The sequence below is a fragment of the Eumetopias jubatus genome, unplaced genomic scaffold (genome assembly GCF_037043125.1).
Source record: "Eumetopias jubatus isolate StellerSeaLion01/CBP00866 unplaced genomic scaffold, mEumJub1_p1.0 scaffold_9, whole genome shotgun sequence".
NCBI lineage: Eukaryota > Metazoa > Chordata > Mammalia > Carnivora > Otariidae > Eumetopias > Eumetopias jubatus.
In genome coordinates this window covers 134,857,188-134,879,045 of record NW_028274815.1, presented here as the reverse complement: position 1 = coordinate 134,879,045, position 21,858 = coordinate 134,857,188, and the positions used below count along the sequence as shown (strand labels likewise).

The 21,858-nt window shown below is 50.6% G+C and overlaps 2 protein-coding genes across 3 annotated transcripts in view; both read right to left on the bottom strand.

Moving 5' to 3' along the window:
• Positions 1 to 15,865: 15,865 nt before the first annotated feature.
• Positions 15,866 to 17,410, bottom strand: LOC114197960 (protein FAM209). The gene is made up of 2 exons (XM_028089185.2): positions 17,138 to 17,410; positions 15,866 to 16,174 (listed from the first exon to the last, which is right to left on the bottom strand). The coding sequence occupies exons 1-2, from the start codon at positions 17,384 to 17,386 to the stop codon at positions 15,914 to 15,916; spliced, it is 510 nt and encodes a 169-aa protein (XP_027944986.1). The 5' UTR covers positions 17,387 to 17,410; the 3' UTR covers positions 15,866 to 15,913.
• Positions 17,411 to 21,419: 4,009 nt separating this feature from the next.
• The window catches only part of RTF2 (replication termination factor 2), a 38,876-nt gene continuing 38,437 nt past the window's right edge, over positions 21,420 to 21,858 (bottom strand). Inside the window, exon 9 of one of the 2 annotated variants that reach the window (XM_028089133.2) lies at positions 21,420 to 21,708. In XM_028089133.2, the coding sequence (XP_027944934.1) occupies positions 21,530 to 21,708 (179 nt within the window). In that variant the 3' untranslated portion in view covers positions 21,420 to 21,529. The remainder of the gene's footprint in view (positions 21,709 to 21,858) is intronic. The other variant, XM_028089134.2, reaches the window with a different exon arrangement.

The window sequence follows — 21,858 nt, the reverse complement described above, 5'->3', positions numbered from 1 at the left end:
TCAGGCCCTCCAGTTTATGGTACTTTGTTCTGGCCGCCCCAGAAAACGAATACAGGGCGGAATGAAACGAATGTTGAATGAATGAATAAAGGGAAAGTCCTGACTCAGAGGGGCCGATAGACATTTCCTTGGCCAGGAGAGGGTATATTTGGAAAATTCCCCCAAACAGCAAAAAAATAAAATAAAATAAAGGAAAATAAAATTAAGACGGGAAGCTCTCTGGAGGGTACCAGCTACTGGATCCCGCGGCAGGATCTGGCAGGAACTGGTGAGTTTCAGGAACCCAATCCCAGAAGCCGGGGCCCCTCCTGCCCCAGCCCCCCTACGTCCCCCAACACACCCACCTCCACCACCTGTCCCAACAACGCCCTTGCACACGAAAGGTTCAGAGGCGGTTAGAGTGGATCACACAGCGTCTGAGAGCACAGAACTGTGGCCGAGGCGGGTGCAGCCTTCCAGGGCCGCACCGAAGGGTGCAAGAGCACCCTCTCCCTCAGCTCATGACGCCCCGATTTCCCAGAGGCCTGAGTCAGTGGGAGGAGGTCCACTTTCGATCACGCTTTGGTCAGTGCTGGGCCAGGCATCCAGCGGTGGGTTGCCAGATAACACACAGAAGGCCCAGATATATTTGAATTTCAGATGAATAAGGAACACATTTTTAGTATAAATATGTCTCAAAGATTGTGTGGCATATACTCGTACGAGAAATTATTCATTAAGTATCTGAAATTCAAACTTCAGCGGGCATCCTGGATTTTTACTGGCTAAATCTGGCACGCCTCCGTGGAAAGCTCCTGGAACCGAGAATCCGCTTCTGACTCAAAGCCTCATTCACACCTCTCCAGATGTGTGACCGTGGAGCTGCTAATCACCCTCCATCATCATAACCCTCTGACGGACCCCGAGCCTGGGGCGCCTGGAGTTGAACCCCACAGCAGATCAGAAATAGCGACATGCTATTAGTGTGGGCCCCTTCAACCCGCGTCCTTGTTTCTCCAAGGAGTGGCTGCTGGCTGTGACCTCAGTCCCTACTCTGACGGACTTGCACACATCTCAAGAGACCAGCAGCCTGGGAAACCAAGTGTTGGGGCCAACGGGTGACTTGGTTTGCTGAATGAGGATGAATGTTTTTTTTTTTTTAAGATTTTATTTATTTATCCGAGAGAGAGAGAGAATGAGAGATAGAAAGCACGAGAGGGAAGAGGGTCAGAGGGAGAAGCAGACTCCCTGCTGAGCAGGAAGCCCGATGCGGGACTCGATCCCGGGACTCCAGGATCATGACCTGAGCCGAAGGCAGTCGCTTAACCAACTGAGCCACCCAGGCGCCCGAGGATGCATGTTTGACCTCTAACAACAGACAGGCTTTGGGCTCTGGGGGAATGGTATTAAACCCCATTACCGTGCGTCATCAAAAACAGTTCAAAGACCTAGAGTCTACTTGGTCCAAAGGCAGAGAAACATGTAACACAGCTCGCAAGACTCAATTTTTTTTAACCCTTTATTCAAGAGACTTTGTTTCCCTGGGCATCCAAAGCACATTCTTTTTCCTGGGGTAATAAAGTCTTATTATAAAGCACCTACTGTGTGCCAGGCGTCACAGTCAGGATTTCATGGCGTTATGCTACTGAATCTTGGCAATGATCCTGTTCCATCACCCCACGGCAAACCTCGTTTTGCAAATGAGATTCAGAGAGGTTAAGGAAATTGCTTAAGGGAACCCAGCTGGGAAGAGGAAGCGCTGGGTTTAGGAGGTAGGACTTCCAGATGCCAACTCCCGTACCCTTAACCACTGCCCCCGCCCCCGCCACAGCCAATGGCCCACGTGCTGTCTATTTGTCTATCCTGTCACAAAGTCTTGTGCCTCCGGGAAGCCGGCCCGGAGCGGAGAGCTGTGTGCCCATCACCTTCCTGCCCACGGTGCGGGCGGGGGGGGACCCTGAACCTCACACTGCACAGTGGCTGTCTCTCTAGGCTCGTCCCTTCTCTGGGAACCCTCCCACCCCACACGCAGGGCAGGTACCAGGGACCGGGAGGGTGGCGGTGGAGGGGGGGTTGGCTTCTCCCCGTCGACCCACTCATTTTCAGTGACATCAGACCTCTGCCCCAACACTGCCCTGCTCGTCGTCCTTGTTGACAACAGGAGGGAATATGCTAATTAGACATGCAGAAGAACACCAGGGACTGTGCTGATCGCCCAGAGGACAGGACCCTGTGCTCAGAAAGGCCCCACGTTTGATTCAATGCTTTTCTGTAGTTGTCTTGAAATTCACGACTTTTGGATGAGAGGCCCCGAAGTTTTCATCTTGCACCAGGCCCTGCAAAAGGCACAGCTACTCCTGCCTGGAAGGAAGGAGGAATCTTCAAGCCTCCTTTTTTTTTTTTTTTTTTTTTAAATTGTCGTTGAAACTGCAGATGAGCTCAAAACCTGAAGGGAAAGAGGGTGGCCTTCCTCCCTCCTCATTGCTCTGTCCTGGCTTAGCAGCCTTGGGCCACCGGCTCAGAAATTCCCTTTGAGGAGCATGTGAAGCTTCTACTGGGCAGCTACCCAGCTTCCCCCAGGGCCCAGAGCCCCTCAGACAAGCCGGGGAGCTGAAACCCTGGGGCCCTGGGAATGGTCACCTCTTGAGCCCGAAAGCATGGAGCCAACATGATTTGGAGGCAGGTGAAGATACAAAAGCAGGTGCGAGGTACAGGGCAGGTTCTCAGGGCCCCCCACCATCACCTCCATTTCAGCCACAAGAGAAGGGAAATTCGAGAAGGTGGGTCACTAGTCCCAGGTCCCACGGCAGGAAGTGATGGTGACCCAGAGCCCAGAGCTCTTTGCTGGAATAGCTGTGGGGTTGCGTTGATTAGGTAAACTCTGTGAAGCCCGTGAGCCCGGCTTGCAGGAAGATGCTAGTCATTGGTGACTTTGGCGCGCATGAGCAGGGGTGGGAGGGGACACTGGGCAGGTGAGCGGAGTGATGACTTCTGTTGAACAGTTTTGGAGAATAAGATGAGCAGAAGCATGCAGGGCACTCCCTTTCCCTGGGCATGCTAACCACCCTCCGAAGCTGCCAGGCTTAGAGGGGGACACCAGTTGTGGGGGCCTCGTGGCCTCAGGATGCTTCTGGAGGGAGGGTCCTGGGCTGACATCCAGCAGACTTTGGCTAAAGGGTCACCCAACCACACTCCCTGGGTCGTTCCCTAGAACCTAAAGGCAGGGCACAAGTTTCCCCTATGAAGCCGTCCCATCTCCCAAACCAGGAAGAGGAGCACCACTCATCCCCCGAGACAGAGAGCGGGCGCCGAGCTGCGTCTGCATGAACAAAACTCATTCGCGTAACCCTTACCGTCCATCGGTTTCCCCCATATATCCTCTGGTCACATCCCCAAGGTTTAGCATCCCTCAGAGCTCAAACCCTCTGTCCTTTGTTAAAGTGGCACTTGACCTACTGAGTCTATCACTTCTTCTTCTTCTTTTTTTTTTTTTTGTTCTACGTAGGCCCCATGCCCAGTGTGGAGCCCAATGCAGGGCTTGAACTCACAACCCTGCGATCAAGACCTGAGCTGAGATCGAGAGTCAGATACTTAACTGATTGAGCCACCCAGATGCCCCTCTCCACTTCTTCAGTTTCACTTTTTTTCTGTGAATTCCTGTGCACATGAATATTCATAAAAATCACATGCCTTTTTCTTCTGTTGAGTGATCTTTTGTTAGTTTAATTCACAGGTCCCCATGGCTCGAATCTAAGAGGGTAGAAGAGAAATTTTTCCTCTAAAACAGGGATCATATCATAGGTGGTCTTTTGTGCCTGGTTTCTTTCACTTAGCATAAGGTTTTCAAGGTCCATCTGTTTTGGAGCATATGTCAGCCTGCATTCCTTTTTATGGCTGAATAATGTCCCATTGCATGGATAGACCACATTTTATTCATCCGTGTATCAGGTGTAACGGACATTTGAGTTGTTTCTACTTTTTGGCTACTATGAATAACAGTTCTGTGAACATTCATGTACAAGTTTTTGTGTGGACCTATGTTTTCATTTTTCTCCAATGAACATCTAGGAATGGAGTTGCTCGATCATATGGTGACTATATGTTTAACATTTTGAGGAAATGCCAGACTTTTCAAAAGTAACTGCAAAATTTTACATTTCCACTAGCTCCAGGTTCCCTACCTCTTTCCCAACACTTGTTACCATCTGTCCTTTTTAATCCTAATTGTCGGGGCGCCTGGGTGCCTCAGTCAGTTAAGCATCTGCCTTCGGCTCAGGTCATGATCTCAGGGTCCTGGGATGAAGGCTTGCGTCAGGCTCCCTGCTCAGTGGGGAGCCTGCTTCTCCCTCTGCCTGCCACTCCCCCTGCTTGTGCTCTCTCTCTCTGTGTCAAATAAATAAATAAAATCTTAAAAAAAAAGAAATGTCTATTTATGTCTTTTGCTCATTTTCGGTTGGGTTATTTGTCTTTGTATTGTTGAGTGGTAAGTTCTTCATATATTCTTATAAAGATTTTATTTATTTTTAGAGAGAGAGAGAGCAAGCAGGGGTGGGGAGGGGCAGAGCAAGAGTGAGAGAGAGAGAATCCCCAGCAGACTCCATGCCCAGTGCAGAGCCCGACCGAGCTCACGACCCTGAGATCATGACCTGAGCCGAAATCAAGAGTCTGACACTTACCCACCTGAGCCACCCAGACACCCCTTAATATATTCTTTTTTTTCTTTTAAGATTTTATTTATTTATTTGTCAGAGAGAGAGCACAAGCAGGGGGAGTGGCAGGCAGAGGGAGAAGCAGGCTCCCTGCTGAGCAAGGAGACTGAAGTGAGACTCGATCCCAGGACCCTGGGATCATGACCTGAGCAGAAGGCAGACGCTTAACCAACTGAGCCACCGAGGCGTCCGCCTTCACATATTTTTAAATATTAGACGCTGGTCGGATATAGGACTTTCAAGTGTTTTTTTCCTATTCTCTGAGTTCTTTTTTTGCTTTCTTAGAATTTCCTTTGAAATGCAAAAGTTTTTAATTTTGATAAAGTTTAATTGATCTATTTTTTCTTTGGTTACTTGTGCTTTGGGTTGCTTTGCTTTCGTAATCAGAAAAAAAAAAGGAAATGCTTTACAGAAAAATAGGCCCAGATGAAATGCAGTTTATTTATTCAACCATATCTCTGTCCTCAAGGAGCTAACACTCAGCTGACATTCGGTGGGACTTACCCTCAGTGGTTAATGCTTTTTATCTTACTCTTGGTTTCTTTTCCAGGTTGCTAGGCAAAGTCTTTCATATTCTGATGAACCAGATGGCCCATTAAACAGCTTTGAATTTAAGTGGGATGAGTCATCATATAACGGTACTTAGGAATTCTAAGATTAGTGAAGTGTAAGCCATTTTAGGCTTTTTGTTTTCTGTGTCTTGACTGGCTGTAGCGGCAGTGTTTGCTGACTGTAGAAGCTATCCAAACACTGGCAGATGGTGGTTGTACTACTTGAAGTGACGATCACCAAGTCCTGTCCAATCTGGAGAAAAACGTACCATATGCCTTCGTAATAACAAAACAGGGAAGAGTCTAGACATCCCTCAGTTAGGAACTGATTAAATTATGGTACTTCCGAACTCTAGAATGATAGGCCCAAATGTGTTGAGGGTAGAGAATTGAAAATGTAGGGGAGGACAAGCTTTTACTCTACCCTCTTAGGTTAGGTAACCAGGGGTTGTAAATTAAACTACAAAAGACAGAATAACTGGAGAAAAGACACACCATTTTTCTTAATATTTATGTGCATGGGAGTTCACAGAAAAGAAAGGAAATTCAATGAAGCAGTTAGAATCAAGGCTTAGATATCATTTTAGCAAAAGAAAGTTTAGGGCTCAAGGGGTAAGTTGTGGGGAAGTGGCTAGCACATATGTGAGGGACTAATGGACTATGTTTTAAAGTCTGTTTATGCAAACTCATCCCGGTTTCAACTTCCATCTTTGGTGGCAAGAGTCACTCTTCTCTCCCTGGTATGAGGGAGGAGGAGACACTTTCCTCATCGGGAAATTTATGTCCTGCTTTTAGGCAGAAAAGGGGAGAGAAGAGAACTGTTTCTGTCTCACATGCCTTCAGCTCAAAATAATCGTGATGCTAAAGCAGCATATTTGAGTGACATGTCCTGATTGTCTTCACAGGGATCCAATTACAGCACAATGAAGGTATAAATCAGGATGAAGTGTCCTCCGGAGGAAGGAGAGGCTTTCTAGGAGAACTTCAGGGCCTTTGCACCTGTTCCACCTGCTGTTCCACCTGCCTGGAAGCTCTTCCCTGCGCTCTCACCCCCCACGGACCAAGGTGTTCCCCTGAAATTTCTTCTGTCTGGCTCAAGTGGCCCCTCCTCTGGTGTATTTTTCTTCCCAGCATTTACCTACTCCTGACACGCTGCTGTATATTTATGTGTTTATTGCCTTGTCTCTCTCTCCTAATTATCTATAGCCTCGAATCAAATTGTAGGATTTGACCACCTCTGTGCTCCCAGAGCCCACACGCTGCTGGCCCTTTGAAGCCAAATGTTCCAGTGTGCACATCGACCACTCTGTTTACCCATCCATCCCCCTGTGGACCCTTGGTTGCTTCCACGTCCTGGCTGTCATGAATCCTGCAGCTCTGAGCATCGTTGTGCAAACATCACTTCCAGATCCTTTCGATTTTTGTGGGTTTCTACCCAGAAGAGGAGTTGCTGGGTCCCGCAGTAATTGTGTTTTTTAGCATTTGAGGAACCTCCACACCATTGTCCATGGCACGTTCTCACCGGCAGGTGCACGGGGGTTCAAATTTCTCCACCTCCACGGAAACACTGCTGTTTTGGTGTTTCTTTTTTCTTTCTTTCTTTCTTTTTAAGATTTATTTATCTATTTATTTATTTGACAGAGAGAGACACAGCGAGAGAGGGAACACAAGCAGGGGGAGCGGGGGAGGGAGAAGCAGGCCTCCCACTGAGCGGGGAGCCCGATGCGGAGGCTGATCCCAGGACCCCGGGATCACGACCTGAGCCGAAGGCAGGTGCCCAACGACTGAGCGGCCCAGGCGCCCCTGTTTTGGTGTTCCGACAGTGGTCTGCGGTAGCTGTGGGGGCGGGGGGGTCTCAGTGGGTCCACGTCTGTGTTCACTCATCGCAGTTGGTCACCCCCACCAAGCTCGTGCGGATTGGTGCTCACCTGTTAGCTGTATGACGACCAGATGGATGTCCGAACGAAGGAAGAATGAATGCGTGGGAGGAGATGGAATTTCTGGAATAATGGAGCGGAGTGATGTTTGTATGGGTGGTCTCGGTCCAGACAAGAGGCAAGAGCTCCAGACGGGTCTGCCTGACGTCTAAATCCACACACCAGGGAGGGCAGCGAGCAGGCCCGTGGGAGTCTTTGGGAGACTTTGGGAGTCCCTCCTCAGCCTTCCAAGGTCTTCCCAAGCTCAAACCCCGTTGCCCACCGAGGGCAGGGCTGCTTCCTGAGTGGCCAGGAGTGCACTTGGCGGGGCCTCTCGGTCTCGCAGAGACCCGAGCCCCGGAAGGTGAGCAGGGTCTGCGGGGCTGAGCAGAGGAAGGACAAGGGCAAGCAGGAGGGGGTCCCGCCCTCAGGGAGCTTAGAGTCCCCTGTGCCGCCCCCCCCCCCATGGAGGTGAATCCAGTTCACACGTGGTGGGGAGCGAGGGGGAGGGGGCGGGCACAATCAGGGCTCTCACACGATGTCACACGATTGTGTGTTGGAGTTTCTCCAGCTCGTTAGGGAGGGGATCGGTGAGACGCTCCCGCGGTTTGGAGGGACACCTGGAAGAACCACGCAGGGGCGCGCGGTGGGGACTCAACCGCAGACACGGCGTGTAAGCACATCCCACTCGATGCAATCCTTCTGCGTGTTCCGAACACGAGAGCTTTGCGTGTTATCAGTTTTCCAGAGTTGACAGGATTGTTAAGTAGCTCGAAGACCCGGAAGGGCTCCCTGGAAGATGCCTTGCTCCTCAGGGGAGAACTGCTCACAGGCTTTCCCAGCAGCAGGATCGGCAGAACCTCTCTCAGGCCTGAAGTTGTCGCGTCTGGTGTCCCCTCCGCTGCCCCTCCCCGTCCCCAGCTGTGACAGTCCCCTGAGAACGGACACCAGGTTCTTCTCCTGTAGGTGGCCTGGGATGGGTAGGCTGCCCGTAGCTGTCCAGTGAGGGATGAATTGCAGGTTTGGGGAGTGGGGAGGAGAGAGCCCTCTTTCCCGGCTTCTGGGGATCTGATATGCTCTCCCATGGCTCCCATCTCTTACAGAGGAAAAGTCCAAAGTCCCGTGGATGGTCTGCAAGGCTTCCAGGACTGGCATCCCACATGATCCTTGTCTCTTACCTCTTCTCCTCACTCGGCCCCAAGCACACTGAGTGCCCCTCCATCAAGCCGGCCATGCTCCTGCCTCAGGGCCTTTGCACTTCCCATTACTTCTGTCCTCCACACTCTCCGGCTAGGTTGTCCTCACGGTTTACTCCTCAGTGAACCCTGCCCCGACCCCAACCGTACTGCTTGACTGTAAACAACCCCACTCACCACTGTCACACTTGTACACGTACGCCTTCCCTTGCTTATCCGTCTCCGTAGTACCCGTGCACAACTGACAGGCTACATATTGGACTTACGTGTGTGTTTATGGTCTCCCTCCCCCAGGCAGGATGTTTATCTAGGCTGTTCACTTTCTCATCCCCAGAGCCCAATCCTTGAGTGAGTAAATAATCAAACGGCATATATCAACTGTTAATAAAAATAATGGTATTATTATATCATGGCTAGTACTACGAACGCTAGTTGCTGTAGTAAAAACACGATGACCACTCTTCCTTCACCTTGCCCATTACCGTCAAGGGCCCTTGAAAGCAAGATCTTGGAAACCAGGAGCGCTGTTCTCTGCGATGGGCGTTGTCTGCCACCTCGTGGCTATCTCTGGAACTGCAGGCCACACAACAGGTTCCGAGAGCCGTTTCAGGGTTATCTGCCCACATTCGTTTATAAATTTGTATGGGCATCTCTGGCAGGGATGCACACTGGCACCACCCACCTGAGGGAAATTTGGCAATACCCAACAAAACGACACGTGCACTACCTTTCTACCCAGCAATCCCGTGTATAGGCATCCACCCTGAAGAGACCCCTCCAACAACACAAAAACACTGACGTACGAGGTTAGTCATTGTGCCATTATTTGTCATTTCAAACTATTGGAAACCACCTGAATGTCTGCGTTGACCAGTTAAGCAAACTACTCTCAGTTTTGCTACGTGCACACAAAGGAGGACTCTGCGGGCAGGAAAAAGAACGAGGAAGGTCTCTGTGAGCCCATGAGGAGCCATGTCCAGGACCTGCTTTCAAGCAAAAAAAAAAAAAAAAAAAAGGCAAAGCCCCATAGAATATTGATAACATGGCATCCTTCACGTGAGAAAGAGGAGTTCTAAGAAAACACACGTCTGTTCATTAGTGCAAGAGAAACACAAGAAGGATAAAAGTGAAACCAAAGAAGCTGATTCTTATTCCGTGGGAAAGAGGAGGGGAAGAGGGAATGGGGTCCACGCACCAGGGACAGGGACAGAGCAGCAGTTCTTTGGGAATATCTTTTCCTACGTCTTTGACTCTCAGAACCACTGCGCTACGTCATATACCTTCACATACAATGAAACAAGCAAAACCAGCCTGGATATGGGGGAACCCAAACTGGAACGGACCTAACACACGCCCATGGACTCACCATCCCACTGAAGAGGGGGCAGGAAAGGAAGTCGTCCAAGGAACTCTGGAAGAAGCGCCTTGACTGGATGCGGCAAGGCTGTGGTCTGGTTAGTAAGTGTGCTCCTCGTGGGGTCGGGGCTCGAATCCTGAACTACTTCATGTGTGTACAAATCCATAAACACACATCTTGAGAGCTGGGTCTGTCACCGTAGGAGGAAGGAATTATAAATGGGGGGGGGTGGCTAGAATGAACCGAGGTGTTGGACTGGAATCAGAGGCATTGGGATTAAGTCACGGTCCCTGATACAGAAATACAGACCGGGGTGGGGGACGGGTAAGTCAGGCGCATTTCCCTGGTCCCCGCGGAGGGGGCTGAGAGCTGGGACAGCCCCGTGCAGACCAGCACAGCCAAGCGCCCTTCTCCAATGCAAGGAACAAGGGCTATTTGGAGCGGTGGTTGATTCCAAGGCAGGGAATGAACAAGATGACCCTGGAACGTCTGGAGTCGCCAGAAAGTGAGAAATTGCTCCAAAGAGGGTGCGGCTTGTTCAAAGTACACAGGAGCCAACCTGAAGGAACTGTGTGAGCAGTGTGGGTGTGAGCAAGGAAATAAATAACAACAAGATTGGATTCTGGGGCGCCTGGGTGGCTCAGTCGGGTGGGCCTCTGCCTTCCGCTCAGGTCATGATCCTGGGGGTCCCAAGACCGAGCCCCACATCGGGCTCCCTGCTCCGCGGAGAGCCTGCTTCTCCCTCTGCCTCTGCCCCTCCCCCCATGCTCCTCTCTCTCTCAAATGGATAAATAAAATCTTTAAAAAATATTGGATTTTGATACAATAAAATAAATATGTCTATACTGATACCAATAATCAAATAAATGGGGGAGAAAGGACAGATGTTCCTTACGGTGGTCTTCCAGTTAATAAATGAAGAAGGAAAGAGGGAAATCAAAATCACCATCAGGCAAATACCAATACCACTGAAGTAATTATTGCAGAAAAGAGCCGCTGACGGATGCTCACATTAGTGGGTGAACGTTTGAGGGGCCGACTGGTGTAGACTCAGGGCATCCTCTAAGATATTTCTACCTTACAGTGAAGAACCCAGGCGGCACCACTCTAATCAAATGATGAAGGTCAATATCAACGGTGTTGGGGCGCGTACACCAGGACATGCTACCACGTCTCTGGTGCTCTTGCCGGAAAGGCCTAACCTCATTCCCATCGTGAGAAAGCAAGCATCATTCAACCCAAATGGAGGGACGTTCTCTGGAAGAGCTGATCGCTATTCTTCACACTGGCAAGGCGCTAACAGGCGAGCCGGGGGACTGTCCCACTGGAGACTGATGCGGCATGGCTGAATGTGCCGTAGGCTGCTGGCTGGGATCCCCGAACAGAGAGGAATGAGATGAAATTCACTTTAGTTAATGAACAGTGTTGCACCCATATTACAGCTTTTGGTTGTCATCATTCTACCCTGGTTACCTAAGAGGCCAACATTCGGGGACACTGGGGGGGGGGTTGTAGGAGAACTCTGTGCTGTTGTTTTCTCTAAATCTGAAATGAGTTCCGAGTAGGTTTCCCGAGATCTGTATGGAGTGCCCATTATGTGCCAAGCTCTGTTCTAGGCACTGAGGACACAGCAGACACGTCCCTGTCCTCATGGAGCTTACATTCCTGGGGACACATTAAGAAACAGCTCAATAAAAAGCGTAATGTCACACAGTGATGGTATTGCCAAGAAAATAAAGCGGATGATATGGTTAGAGTGGCAGGGGAGGTCAGCTGGGTGGTCAGTGGAGGCCTCTCTGAGCAGGTGACCCTCTGGGCAAAGATCAGAATGACAAGCATAGCAAGCATAGCAGCCAGCGCCGTGACATCGGTTGGAAAGACTTACCGTAGGGAGAGAGGCCATGTGCAAAGGCCCTAGGGTAGAAATGGGCTTGGTGTGGCCTAGCTGGGAGGTGACAGGTCACAGAGCTCAGAGGTGGGTTGGATGGTTCTGTAAGTCTGTTGGGAAGGCCCAGAGGGTATGCGTTCTGGAGTGCTACAACGCCCATTGTGTTTATTTGTGTTTCATTAGGACTTCTAGATTTACTGTGTGTCCCTCACTAGAATACAATGTGGAATCTCATTGTAAAATGTTTGCCACCAATCCAAAGTTATAAACATTTTACTGGGGTGCCAAAACATACCCTTTCCCATATGACCCGGCATAAATCTGGGCGTTCATCCCAGAGAAAAAGAACTGCATGTCCACACGACAACCTGGACGTGATCCTCTGTAGCAGATCTATTTGTGAAAGCCCAAACCTGCAAATGGCCAAAATGTCCCTCAGCAGGTGGATGGTGAAATGTGCACGGAGTGTGGGTGCAGAGACCCACTCGCAGGGAACGCGGGGCGTGATGCAGAGTGGAAAAGCCAACCTCAAATGTCACACATGCTGGGTGACTCCTCACTCATGTAACATCCTCCAAACAACAACATCTTAGAGATGGAAACATGCACGGTCGCTGGGATGGGTGACGGTGGCGGTTCCTGTGCCCACGCGGGGGCGGCGGGCGAGGTCTCCAGAGCCGGCACAGACCTGTCTCTCGGTTGTGGGGGCGGGTGCCCAGTGTCCACGCGGGGTAAGGTGGCCCAGAACCCTTCACACACACCATCCCAATGTCGGCTCCCTGTTTTTGTTTTCATCCCGAAGTTAACGCCAGACGCAACCACTGCGGAAAAAGGCGATTCTCTGTTCTACCTTTGCAACTTCTTGTGAATCTATCCTTGTTTCAAAATAAAAAGTTAAAAAAGGGCCGTGGGCCACGTAAATGTGGCTGGAGCAGGGAGAGGTTCAGTCCCCGAACCAACAGTTTGTAACCACTGGTTTCAAGGAACAAGATATTCCCATTCTTTTTTTAGATTTTACTTATCTATATGAGAACGTGAGTGAAAAAGTGGCAGAGGGAGAGGGAGAAGGCGGCTCCCCCCTGAGCAGGGGGCCCAATGCGGGGCTCCATCCCAGGACCCCGGGGAGATCATGACCTGAGTGGAAGGCAACTGAGCCACCCAGGCGCCCCAGAAATCCTCGTTCTTGACCCTCAGCCGATATTCCTTTGGTCCCACTTCTCGGATTCAGAGGCCGATGCCTGGGTCAGAGGGAAGGTGGAGGCAACATCCCAGGCATCAGAAGCAGCAGGTGGAAAGATTTGGCGTGTTTGTGTGTGTCCACGTGCGGCATTGCTTTTTTCTATTTCTGTGTAATAAATTCCCACAAACTTAGTGGCTTAAAGCAACACGCATTTATTATCTCCCAGTTTCCGTGGGCCGGGGGTATGACTTCGGGGAGCGGACTCCTCTGCTCGGGGCCTCACCAGGCCGAAATCCAAGTGTCAGCTGGGGCTGGGGTCTCACCCAACTCGGGGGTCTCTTCCGGGCCACTGGTTGTTGCTAGGACCCATCTCATCACTGTGGTGTGACCGAGAGACCACCGGAAGGGTGTCTGGGCTAGGACGGAGCCTCATAGGACACGCTGCAAACATGGGAGTGACCGCCCCGTCACATCCAAGGGAGAGATTGATTACACAGGGCTGCGTGACACTCGGGGACGCCCAGGCTTCCGCCCCCATCCGTGCCCAGATACAGGAGAAAGACCTTGTGGATGACCATGCCAAGCAGGGCACCGACGGCCCTCCCACTTCTTTGTTAGTTCCTGACCCCTCTCGCCAGAGCAGCCTCCCTCTCTGCAGCGGGGTCTGGCGTGGGCCCCAGGCCTGGCGCTCACACGGGTGTAACCCGTGCCCCTGGAGTGACTTGTTTCTAACGAGTAGCTGATGTGACAGATGTTACTCCTGTGATTGCCTGACTCCTCCCACTGGCCTCGAGGGAGAAAACCCCTGTGAGTGCCCCCCAACCCCCCAGGTGATCACAGGGAGCCGGCGGTTATCCTTGGCCTGTCATGTGCTCTTCTGAAACCACAGTGTGGTGACATGCGGAATTGAGTTTATGCTAGGACAGCAGAACTCAGTAGCTTTCTTCAGCTCTGGATCCCGAATCGAATGCATTTTTACATGAAAATATTGCATGAAATTGACTGGGTTAAGAAAACACTGTTGTCTGGGCCAAACCGTGGTCTGCAGAGCTCTGCATGAGGCTAGGCAGAGACTCAGGGACACTATTTTATAGAAATTGCTCCATCCAAACGCACAGCAGATTTTGTTCTAATGTAGATCCTCGGTCTGCTTGCTCTAAGGAATTGTGAGGTTTTGCCTTTTCTTACAGTCCGCATCTTTCTTGGCTCGCAAACTGGACAGGCCTACAAAAAAAATGTGATTTATAAAATTACATGTTAGCCTAGCAGACAAATGTGGGAGGTTTGTGAAGTTTACAGCTGAATAGATCTGCTTTTCTTGAACACTCTCCCTGATTGTTAACACGTAAATAAGATTAGCATAAACTAGGGGTTGGCCAACTTCCTGTAAAGGGCCCGTCAGTAAATATTTTCAGCTTTGTGGGCCATAGGGTTTGTGCTGCAGTAACTCAATCCTGCCTGTGAGCACAGAAGCAATGAACGCTTGTGGCCATGCACCACACTGAATTTTGAGTTTCGTGTGATTTTCATGTCATGAAATATTACTCCTCTTTTCTCAACCATTTAAAAATAGAAAAGCCATTATTAGCTCGTGGGTGGTGTAAAGGCGGGCAGTGTGCTGGATTTGGCCCATGAGCCATGGTTTGTTGACCCCTGGCCTTTTAGATGATCTCCAGCCATCTAAAATCTGTGCCATGTTGAGATCACAGTGTTACGGAACCTGGACTGGATCGCCGGACGGAAGACCCAAGCGGCACTCGGAGATCTTGGAGGATCGGAGGTTTATTTAAACACCGGGGGGCTCAGAGGAGTGTGGTCTCCAAAGGTCTGAGCCCAGAGCACAAACAAAGGGGGCAATTTATACACTTCTACTTCCGTATACTTGGCACTTTCAGCACGTGCGCGAGGCGGGGCAGGGAGAAGGACCCGGAAGAGCCCCGCGCAAGGACTGAGACTCTCTCGCGGGCTCAGTTGGCCATCTTAGGACACAGATTTTCCTTATCAACAGATTACAACCAGAATATTTTTTTGATAAGACGGAACGAGATGGGCAGGTGGCTTTGGTCTGATATCTCTCTCTCTCTCTCACACACACACACACACACACACACACACACACACACACACACACACACAAACACACGGGACAGAGCCTGAAGAATTTGCCCAAACCGTGGGGATTCAAGGATGGAGATTCAGGACTCCTCTGCCTTTGGACTGAAGTAGAAGTAGGGAAACTTCCATGGTCTTCCCCACTCGCTTCTCTCCCCAGGCCTGCACCTGCGTGTCTGTAGAGCTGCCCGCTGACCTAGATTGGGGGTCAGTAAGCTAATTCAACAGCCTCGGGTGAGTGCAGTTCCCATCAGCCACACTAACATGCCAAAATGTCCCTATTTTTAATACGTATTATAAACATTCATATCGACTACTTTGGGAAGCCTTGGTTAGCTCATCTGTATCCAAATTCCACTGAAAATACAGATCAATTCTCTATATCTTTCTCCAACTAGATATTTGATGGAAGAAAAAGTCAATACATGTCATTCATGAGACAGAATGAATAAAAAGACTTTCTTGGTGGGAAGAAAATAAAATGTTTCTAGCATCCACCACTCCCTGACATATGCACACATGCGCGCGCACACGCGCGCACACACACACACACACACACACCCTCTTAATTCAATCATTTTCTTTTAAACCTATAATTAAAGTTGGCCTTTGTAATAAATTATAAAGATAAAAACTGGTTCCACCTTTTGCACAAATAGCTACTACAAAAATAACTACAATGAAAATGGTATTCACATCTTATCCCAAATTTCCTAAGCATAATCGTCCTCCAGAGGCCCGGACGCCATAGCCAAGAAGACTGCCTCCACTACTGTGCTGCTACTCTGTGCTCTTCTTCACAATCACTGCTCCAGGGGAGGTGAGGAAGGCAAAAACAAAAGACTAACTGCTGTGGTTACTGGCCTCACATTTATTTTTTCTTCCAGTTTAAAAAAAGAGAAAAGAAAAAAAGAAAAAAAAGGTGTCAACTTCAAGAATTCTTTTTCTTCAGAATAGTTTTATTGGTTTGCATATGGTTTGTCAACACTCAACTTTGTCTCTCCTACTCTGACACACAAATCCATTCATTCAGAGTCTTCTTCGCCCCATATTTCATAGATGGTAATATTATTGTGTGGGCTTGCAGGTCCCTCCATGTTCTGAAGCTTGAGGTTACTGCCAGTTGCCATGGCGACTTTCAGATTCCGCACCTTAGACACGAATTTCACAAGGTCCATCTCCAGGTGGGTTAAGGTATTGAACGCATAGTCTTTGTTGGGGGAAGCATTTTGATTTTTCTTTAGTGGAGAGCGAAATGAACAGCCTCGAAGGGCAGGATTCTGCTCCTGTCAAGAAAGATATTCAGGGTGAATAATATCGTTGCCTTTGCTGGTTTTGACACAGTTCCAAGAGAGTCGGGCTCCCCTAAGAAAAGATGGTTCTAGCATTGCACTCTAGTCCAGGGATTGGCAAACTATGGCCCAGTCTGGCCCACCCGTTGTTTTTATAAATAAAGTTTTATTGGAACACAGCCTTGTTCATTTATTTGTGCATTACATAAAGCTGCTTTCATGCTAAAACAGCAGAGTCGAGTCATTGCAACAGAGACTGTATGTGTTGCAAAGCTGAAAGTAGCTACTATTTGGTCCTTTCCAGAAAAGGTTTGCCAACCCCTGCTCTATCAGTTTGGACACAGTGTCATGAAGTGTTGGAACTGTCTAGCAGAGAACATGCTGTATTTCTCTCCCTTTCCCCGTCTGACGCTTGTTCAGCCACTTCAGGGAGGAGGTGCTACTTCTTTACACATTTATCCCTTCACAACAGGTCTTTTCCTTTACCTGGGATAATGATACCATTTCCATTCGGTTCGGCAACTTGTAAGAAATAAAGAATTTTAAAACAACAAGAAATCATTTATTCTAGGGAAATTAAGAATCAGGAGCAGTGAACCTGTCTCTGTGAGTAATTTTGACCTGAGACACACCAAGTTCTCGAATCTCTCCTTCATTAGGAAAAAACTCATTTAATAGGATAAATATCAAACCAAGCTTTTCTTTAGCGGATCAACGGAAGGTCGTCTTCAACCGTTAGCCCTGACCCCTGAGGGTCTGGGGACCGTTGTCTTTCCCAAGGACACGTCAGGGAATGAAGGTGCCCGCCTGTCGCAGGACCACCGGGTAGGTGCCTCGCATCCTACTTTGTTCTACTGAATGGCCCCGCCTATAAGGATGAGAACATCCGTCTCTCCGGGCCTGACACATCTGAGATGGAACGAACCAGCGCGGGGTAAGAAACGGAGCCATCCTTACCTTACTCTTCTCACTATCTCCTCGAAACTTCAGTATCACATACAGTACAACGACAAAAAAAAGCCAGAGCCATTTGCTCCCAAGCCAGCCTTGGGCGTGCTCTGGGAGATTCTGCCTGACCCGAAAGTGCCCTCCGCAAGGCACCTTCCCCTGGGGTTCTTTGACTTTATCTCTCAGAGGAGAAAACATAAAGGCATAGCCACAGGAGAGGCACAGAGGAAAGAACAAGAACCATGTTAGCGTCCGCATGGTGAGCAGAGGTGGGGGACGAAGTTGCTCATGGTGGGTCTGTTTGCCTGCGCACCTGGAGACTGGGTGCCTGGGGCCGGGCCGTTGGTGATGTCACAGAGCCCATTGTGATCACTTCCGGCCAGAGGATAAGGAAGCCCATGGTGGTCGCCGGGGAGCAAGGCTCAAAGGGAGGTGGAGAAGTGTCCAGCGGGCAGTTGAGAGCTGGGGGACGGGCGCCGTGGGACGCCAGCCCCCTGCCAGAACACTCTTTCTGACCCCCGGGCTCTACCAGGAGAAGCCATCACCTATTTCTGTTCCTCGCCTGTTGAATCCAGACACGATGTGAGCAGGGTGGACCCGGCACGAGTCCCAGCAGGACTGACAGCCGGGTGGGAGAGGGATGAAACCAGAGGCCACGGACTAGGAGCCACTGGTGTGTTTGGTTTGGCCTGCCTTGTTCCTAAACATGATTATTTGCCAGTATCCAGATGTTGGGAGCGACTTGACTTTTAAAACCAAGATTTTTGGCTTCCTCTGAAAATAGGGATGATCTGATCGCACTGGGATGTTCTCTGCTGGAGCCGAAGAGGCCCTCTAGGTGGCCATGTTCTGCCCCGTCCCCACTCCCTCGCCTCCCACCTCCACTCGCTGATCGTCCCTGAGTGTGCAGTGCCTGTGCTAATTAAGGGCATAAATGACTTCGTTAAAATTGTGGTGAGAACAGAACACTTTAAGGGAATAGAACGAGGGGACGACTCTAGGTTAGGTTATTCAGGGAGGCTTTCCCAAAAAAGACACCCGGGTCGTTTGAGGGGTGATAAGGAGGTGGCTGGGTAAAAGGCAGGGTGCTGATATCTGCATGTGTGTGAAGACCCGGAGGGAGAAGGGCCCAGCCTGTAGGGCAACCAAAGCCAATGTCAGGAGTAAAGCCAGGGCTCACTGGCCAGTGTGTTTGAAACCATCAGTTTTTATTTTTTTTTTAAGATTTTATTTATTTGAAAGAGAGAGAGAGAGAGAGAGAGAGACAGCAAGAGAGGGAACATCAGCAGGAGTGGGAGGGAGAAGCAGGTTCCCCGCTGAGCAGGGAGCCCAATGCGGGGCACCATCCCAGGACCCTAGGATCACGACCTGAGCTGAAGGCAGACGCTTAATGACTGAGCCACCCGGGCGCCCCTGAAACCATTGGTTTTTAAAATGACACGAAACCAAAAGAATCCTGGAACACAAGGCAGCTTGCACCTGTTCCCCCATGTCATCTGATTGACAGACTTAGTCCCTAGGAATGAAACATTCTGCTATCATCAAGGATCCGCTGGGAACCCTCCCTGTGCCTCGAACTGTGTTGAGCTCTGGGCATTGAGCAAGAAGTTTTGTAGGACTACTTGAAACCACTGGAAGACAGCTCCTACATGTGTGCAGCTCCTGGAGAGGCGGGGGCCTTCCCTACTTAGAAAGTAGGCAGTTAAGTAAATCCATTCCTCGAGAGGGGCTACTTTGTAGCTGCTCCTTCGGGACCCAGCTGGCTGGTGTCTGGAGGGGGTGCCCGGTGATCCTCGGGGGCTCATCCTTGGAACCGAGACTCGGTCCTGGCTCTCCTGAGCAGCCTCACGTGGCTCCTGTGGGACAGTCGCCCCTGTTGCCGAGCTACAGCTGTAGAGTATTTTGGGGTGGCCCCGTGTCTACATGTACCCTGTATGTGGTCACCCCCCCCAAACAGTGCTCTAAAATGTGGCGGTTAGGGTGCGATGCAGTGAGGGGCGCACAGACCTCCCGTACGTGATGACCCCACACAACGGGAATGCTCAGGAAATTTCAGCCCACCTGATTTTTGTTATTTGGAGATGTTGATGTAGATTCCACGATAGGAATCACACTGTTTTGGTTTATATTGTGTTCAAAAGCCTGAAAGCACTTTTCAACAGGGCAACGAGTGGGAAAGCAGGTAAGAAGCAGAAAGATCTTTGAGCCAGAATGCTCTCTGGGTCAAGAGGCAAGAACAGGTTCATGGTGTGGCATGGCGATCTCAGTTCATCGTGGGGAGGCTTTAATTCTATTTCTCAGAAATACAAGACCGTGAAACAGCCTGCGCCTGGGAGGCCCTGCCGGCCCGGGTCGCTCCCGGGTCCCGCCTGGCTAGCAGAGCGGCTCGGGCCCTGTGGGGCGAGCAGAGGAGGCAGGAGCTTGTGGGCACTCCTTGCACCCCACTTGGAAGCCTTGCACAGCGTCCATGGACTCCCCCACTTGGCCAGCACTTGTGGGAGAGACGGCGTGGCGTCCTGACCTGACCCGAGCTGTGAGCGCATGTGCAGTGCTGCAGGAAGGGAGGTGGTCACGGCCCCTCTCCGTGGGTCGGTGAGTCCCAGGAGACGAAGCCCACCAAGGGCTCTGCTCTTCGGGGGAACCCTCAACACGGCAGCAGCTCCGAGCCGTCATTGCCTCGCTCTCCTCCTCCTATGTCCCAGGCACCCTGCCAGGCCCGGGGCGACACAGGCAGACTGCTCCCCACCTCAAGGACAAGTGCCGCTCCTTGGGCCTCCGAGGACTTGATGCCTTGCTGGACACGAAAGGCTGGAAGGAGTCTCCACAGCAAGCTCTCTTCCGGGGGCGGCAGGGCTCTTGGGCGGGGAAGGCGCAGGCAGAGGCCAGAGGCCGGGGCCGAGGGGCTGAGGCTCTGGCCTGGCTGCTGGAAGGGGGAGGGTGTGTGGGGGGGGTGACAGGCAGAGTTGGGGGTGACCTTGAGGGGAGGCGGGCAGGCTGAGCTGCTCAAGTTTTGATGCTGGGGACCCTGTGACTGGGTCACGGGGAAAAACTGGAGATAGTCAAAATAATGACTGCAGAATAAAATTAAGGCTAAAATTAGGGAAATTGAAGTTGGCAGAAATAATGGCAGTTGATATAAAAAGATGCAACAACTAGGAAATGGTTTAACTGGGCTGTATAGGAAATGGGTAAGGAGGGACACCTGGGGGGCTCCGTCAGTTAAGTGTCTGCCTTCAGCTCAGGTCATGATCCCAGGGTCCTGAGATCAAGCCCCACATCAGGCTCCCTGCTCAGAGGGGAGTCTGCTTCTCCCTCTCCATCTGCCTCTCCACCTGCTCATGCTCTCACTCTCTCAAAAAAATAAAATCTTAAAAAAATAAAATTAAAATTAAAAAAAAAAGGGAAAATGGGCAATTCAGTTTTGTTCTGGAAAAGTCCACAACAAAAATTCACTGACGTGACTAGAATTCTGATTAAAATGCTTCTCTGTTCAAAACAGACACGCCTAGGCGCCGAGCTTCCCACCCCTCGGAGACAGAGGACATGGGGACCTGGTGCTCCCGCCCAGGCCTCCGGCCTCCCTCCCCGGCTCCGTTTCCCTCGCGCTGATGGAAACCAGCCAGTCCCGTCCAGAGTACAACTGTCTCCCGAAAGCCATGCTGACATGGGGTATTCCCGGCTCTGAATCAGCCCTGCCAGGCCACGTCCCATGGGACGTTTCAATGCCTGACGTCCCCACAGGTTAAGAGACACCGATTGTGTCATCATCTGAGAGAGAAGGGAACTCATGTCGTGGAAACGCTCTGATCGCCATCCATGGAGGCCGTAGTTTTCTTACTAAAACATTATGGAAGAGAGAAAAAGACAGACAGATGAGAGAAAAGGCGGATTTGCTTTATTTTTATACCAAACCCTCAGGTGCCCAACTAAAAAGTGATAAAAGAAAGGAACCTCCCTAAATACTCGCCGGCAAGCTCTGCTCAGGGGACACAGAGGCTGCCAGCAAACAGACATGCAGGCAGAATGCATGTAAAGCTCACTTTCTAAAGTACAATTTTGCTTGGCCTGTTCCACTGTTGGCAGCAAAATCATTAGAATTTTAGGCAAAATGGGCCAACCACACACCCCAAGAAATCTGGAGTCTTTATCTCAAGCATAAAAAGTGCAGGCCAACGCATCTTCCGGGGCCGTGGGGAGGGCACGAGCCTGTGGGAGGGGGCGGGCAGGGCCAGCACGTCACCGCGGGAACCCACGCGCCTCACAAGCACGAGCGACCACACCAGCTCCGAGGTTAGGGAGGACGACTTTATAGCTGGGCACAAAGGGGGGGCTAGCAGAGAACAGGGCACAGTAACGCCCACGCCACCTGCCCCGTGGCAACAAGACGGCGCCTGCGCGGCTTCAGAAACAGTAGGACGTGTGGGTGACCCAGTGGGCGGACTCCTCCTTGGAGCGCTTGGCGGAGCTGTGAGTCGTGAAAAGGGACTTGTAAGCTTCCGATTCTTCGCTGTCGGCAATGGACCTCTTTGTGGTTCCACACAGAGGCTTCCCGACTTTTCCAGAAGAGCTCCCATTTGCTGCTGGAAGAATGAGAAGCCAAATACTTTAAGGTTGGGCCTACAGATCACTGCAAATTTCACATTCTTAAAAAGGAAAAAAAGTCTGTCAACAGCAGGAATTTTCCTCTTCCTTTCTTGGGATAAATGTCAAAGTACATCATCTCAACTGCC

Bases quoted from the DNA above. Each gene is read 5' to 3' on its own strand.
- LOC114197960 (XM_028089185.2), bottom strand. From the start codon at position 17,386: ATGCGGACGCTAACATGGTTCTTGTTCTTTCCTCTGTGCCTCTCCTGT. The intron at 16,175-17,137 runs GTAAGGATGGCT...CTTTCTTGACAG, and splicing joins GAGATAGTGAGAAGAGTAAG to GAGCAGAATCCTGCCCTTCG.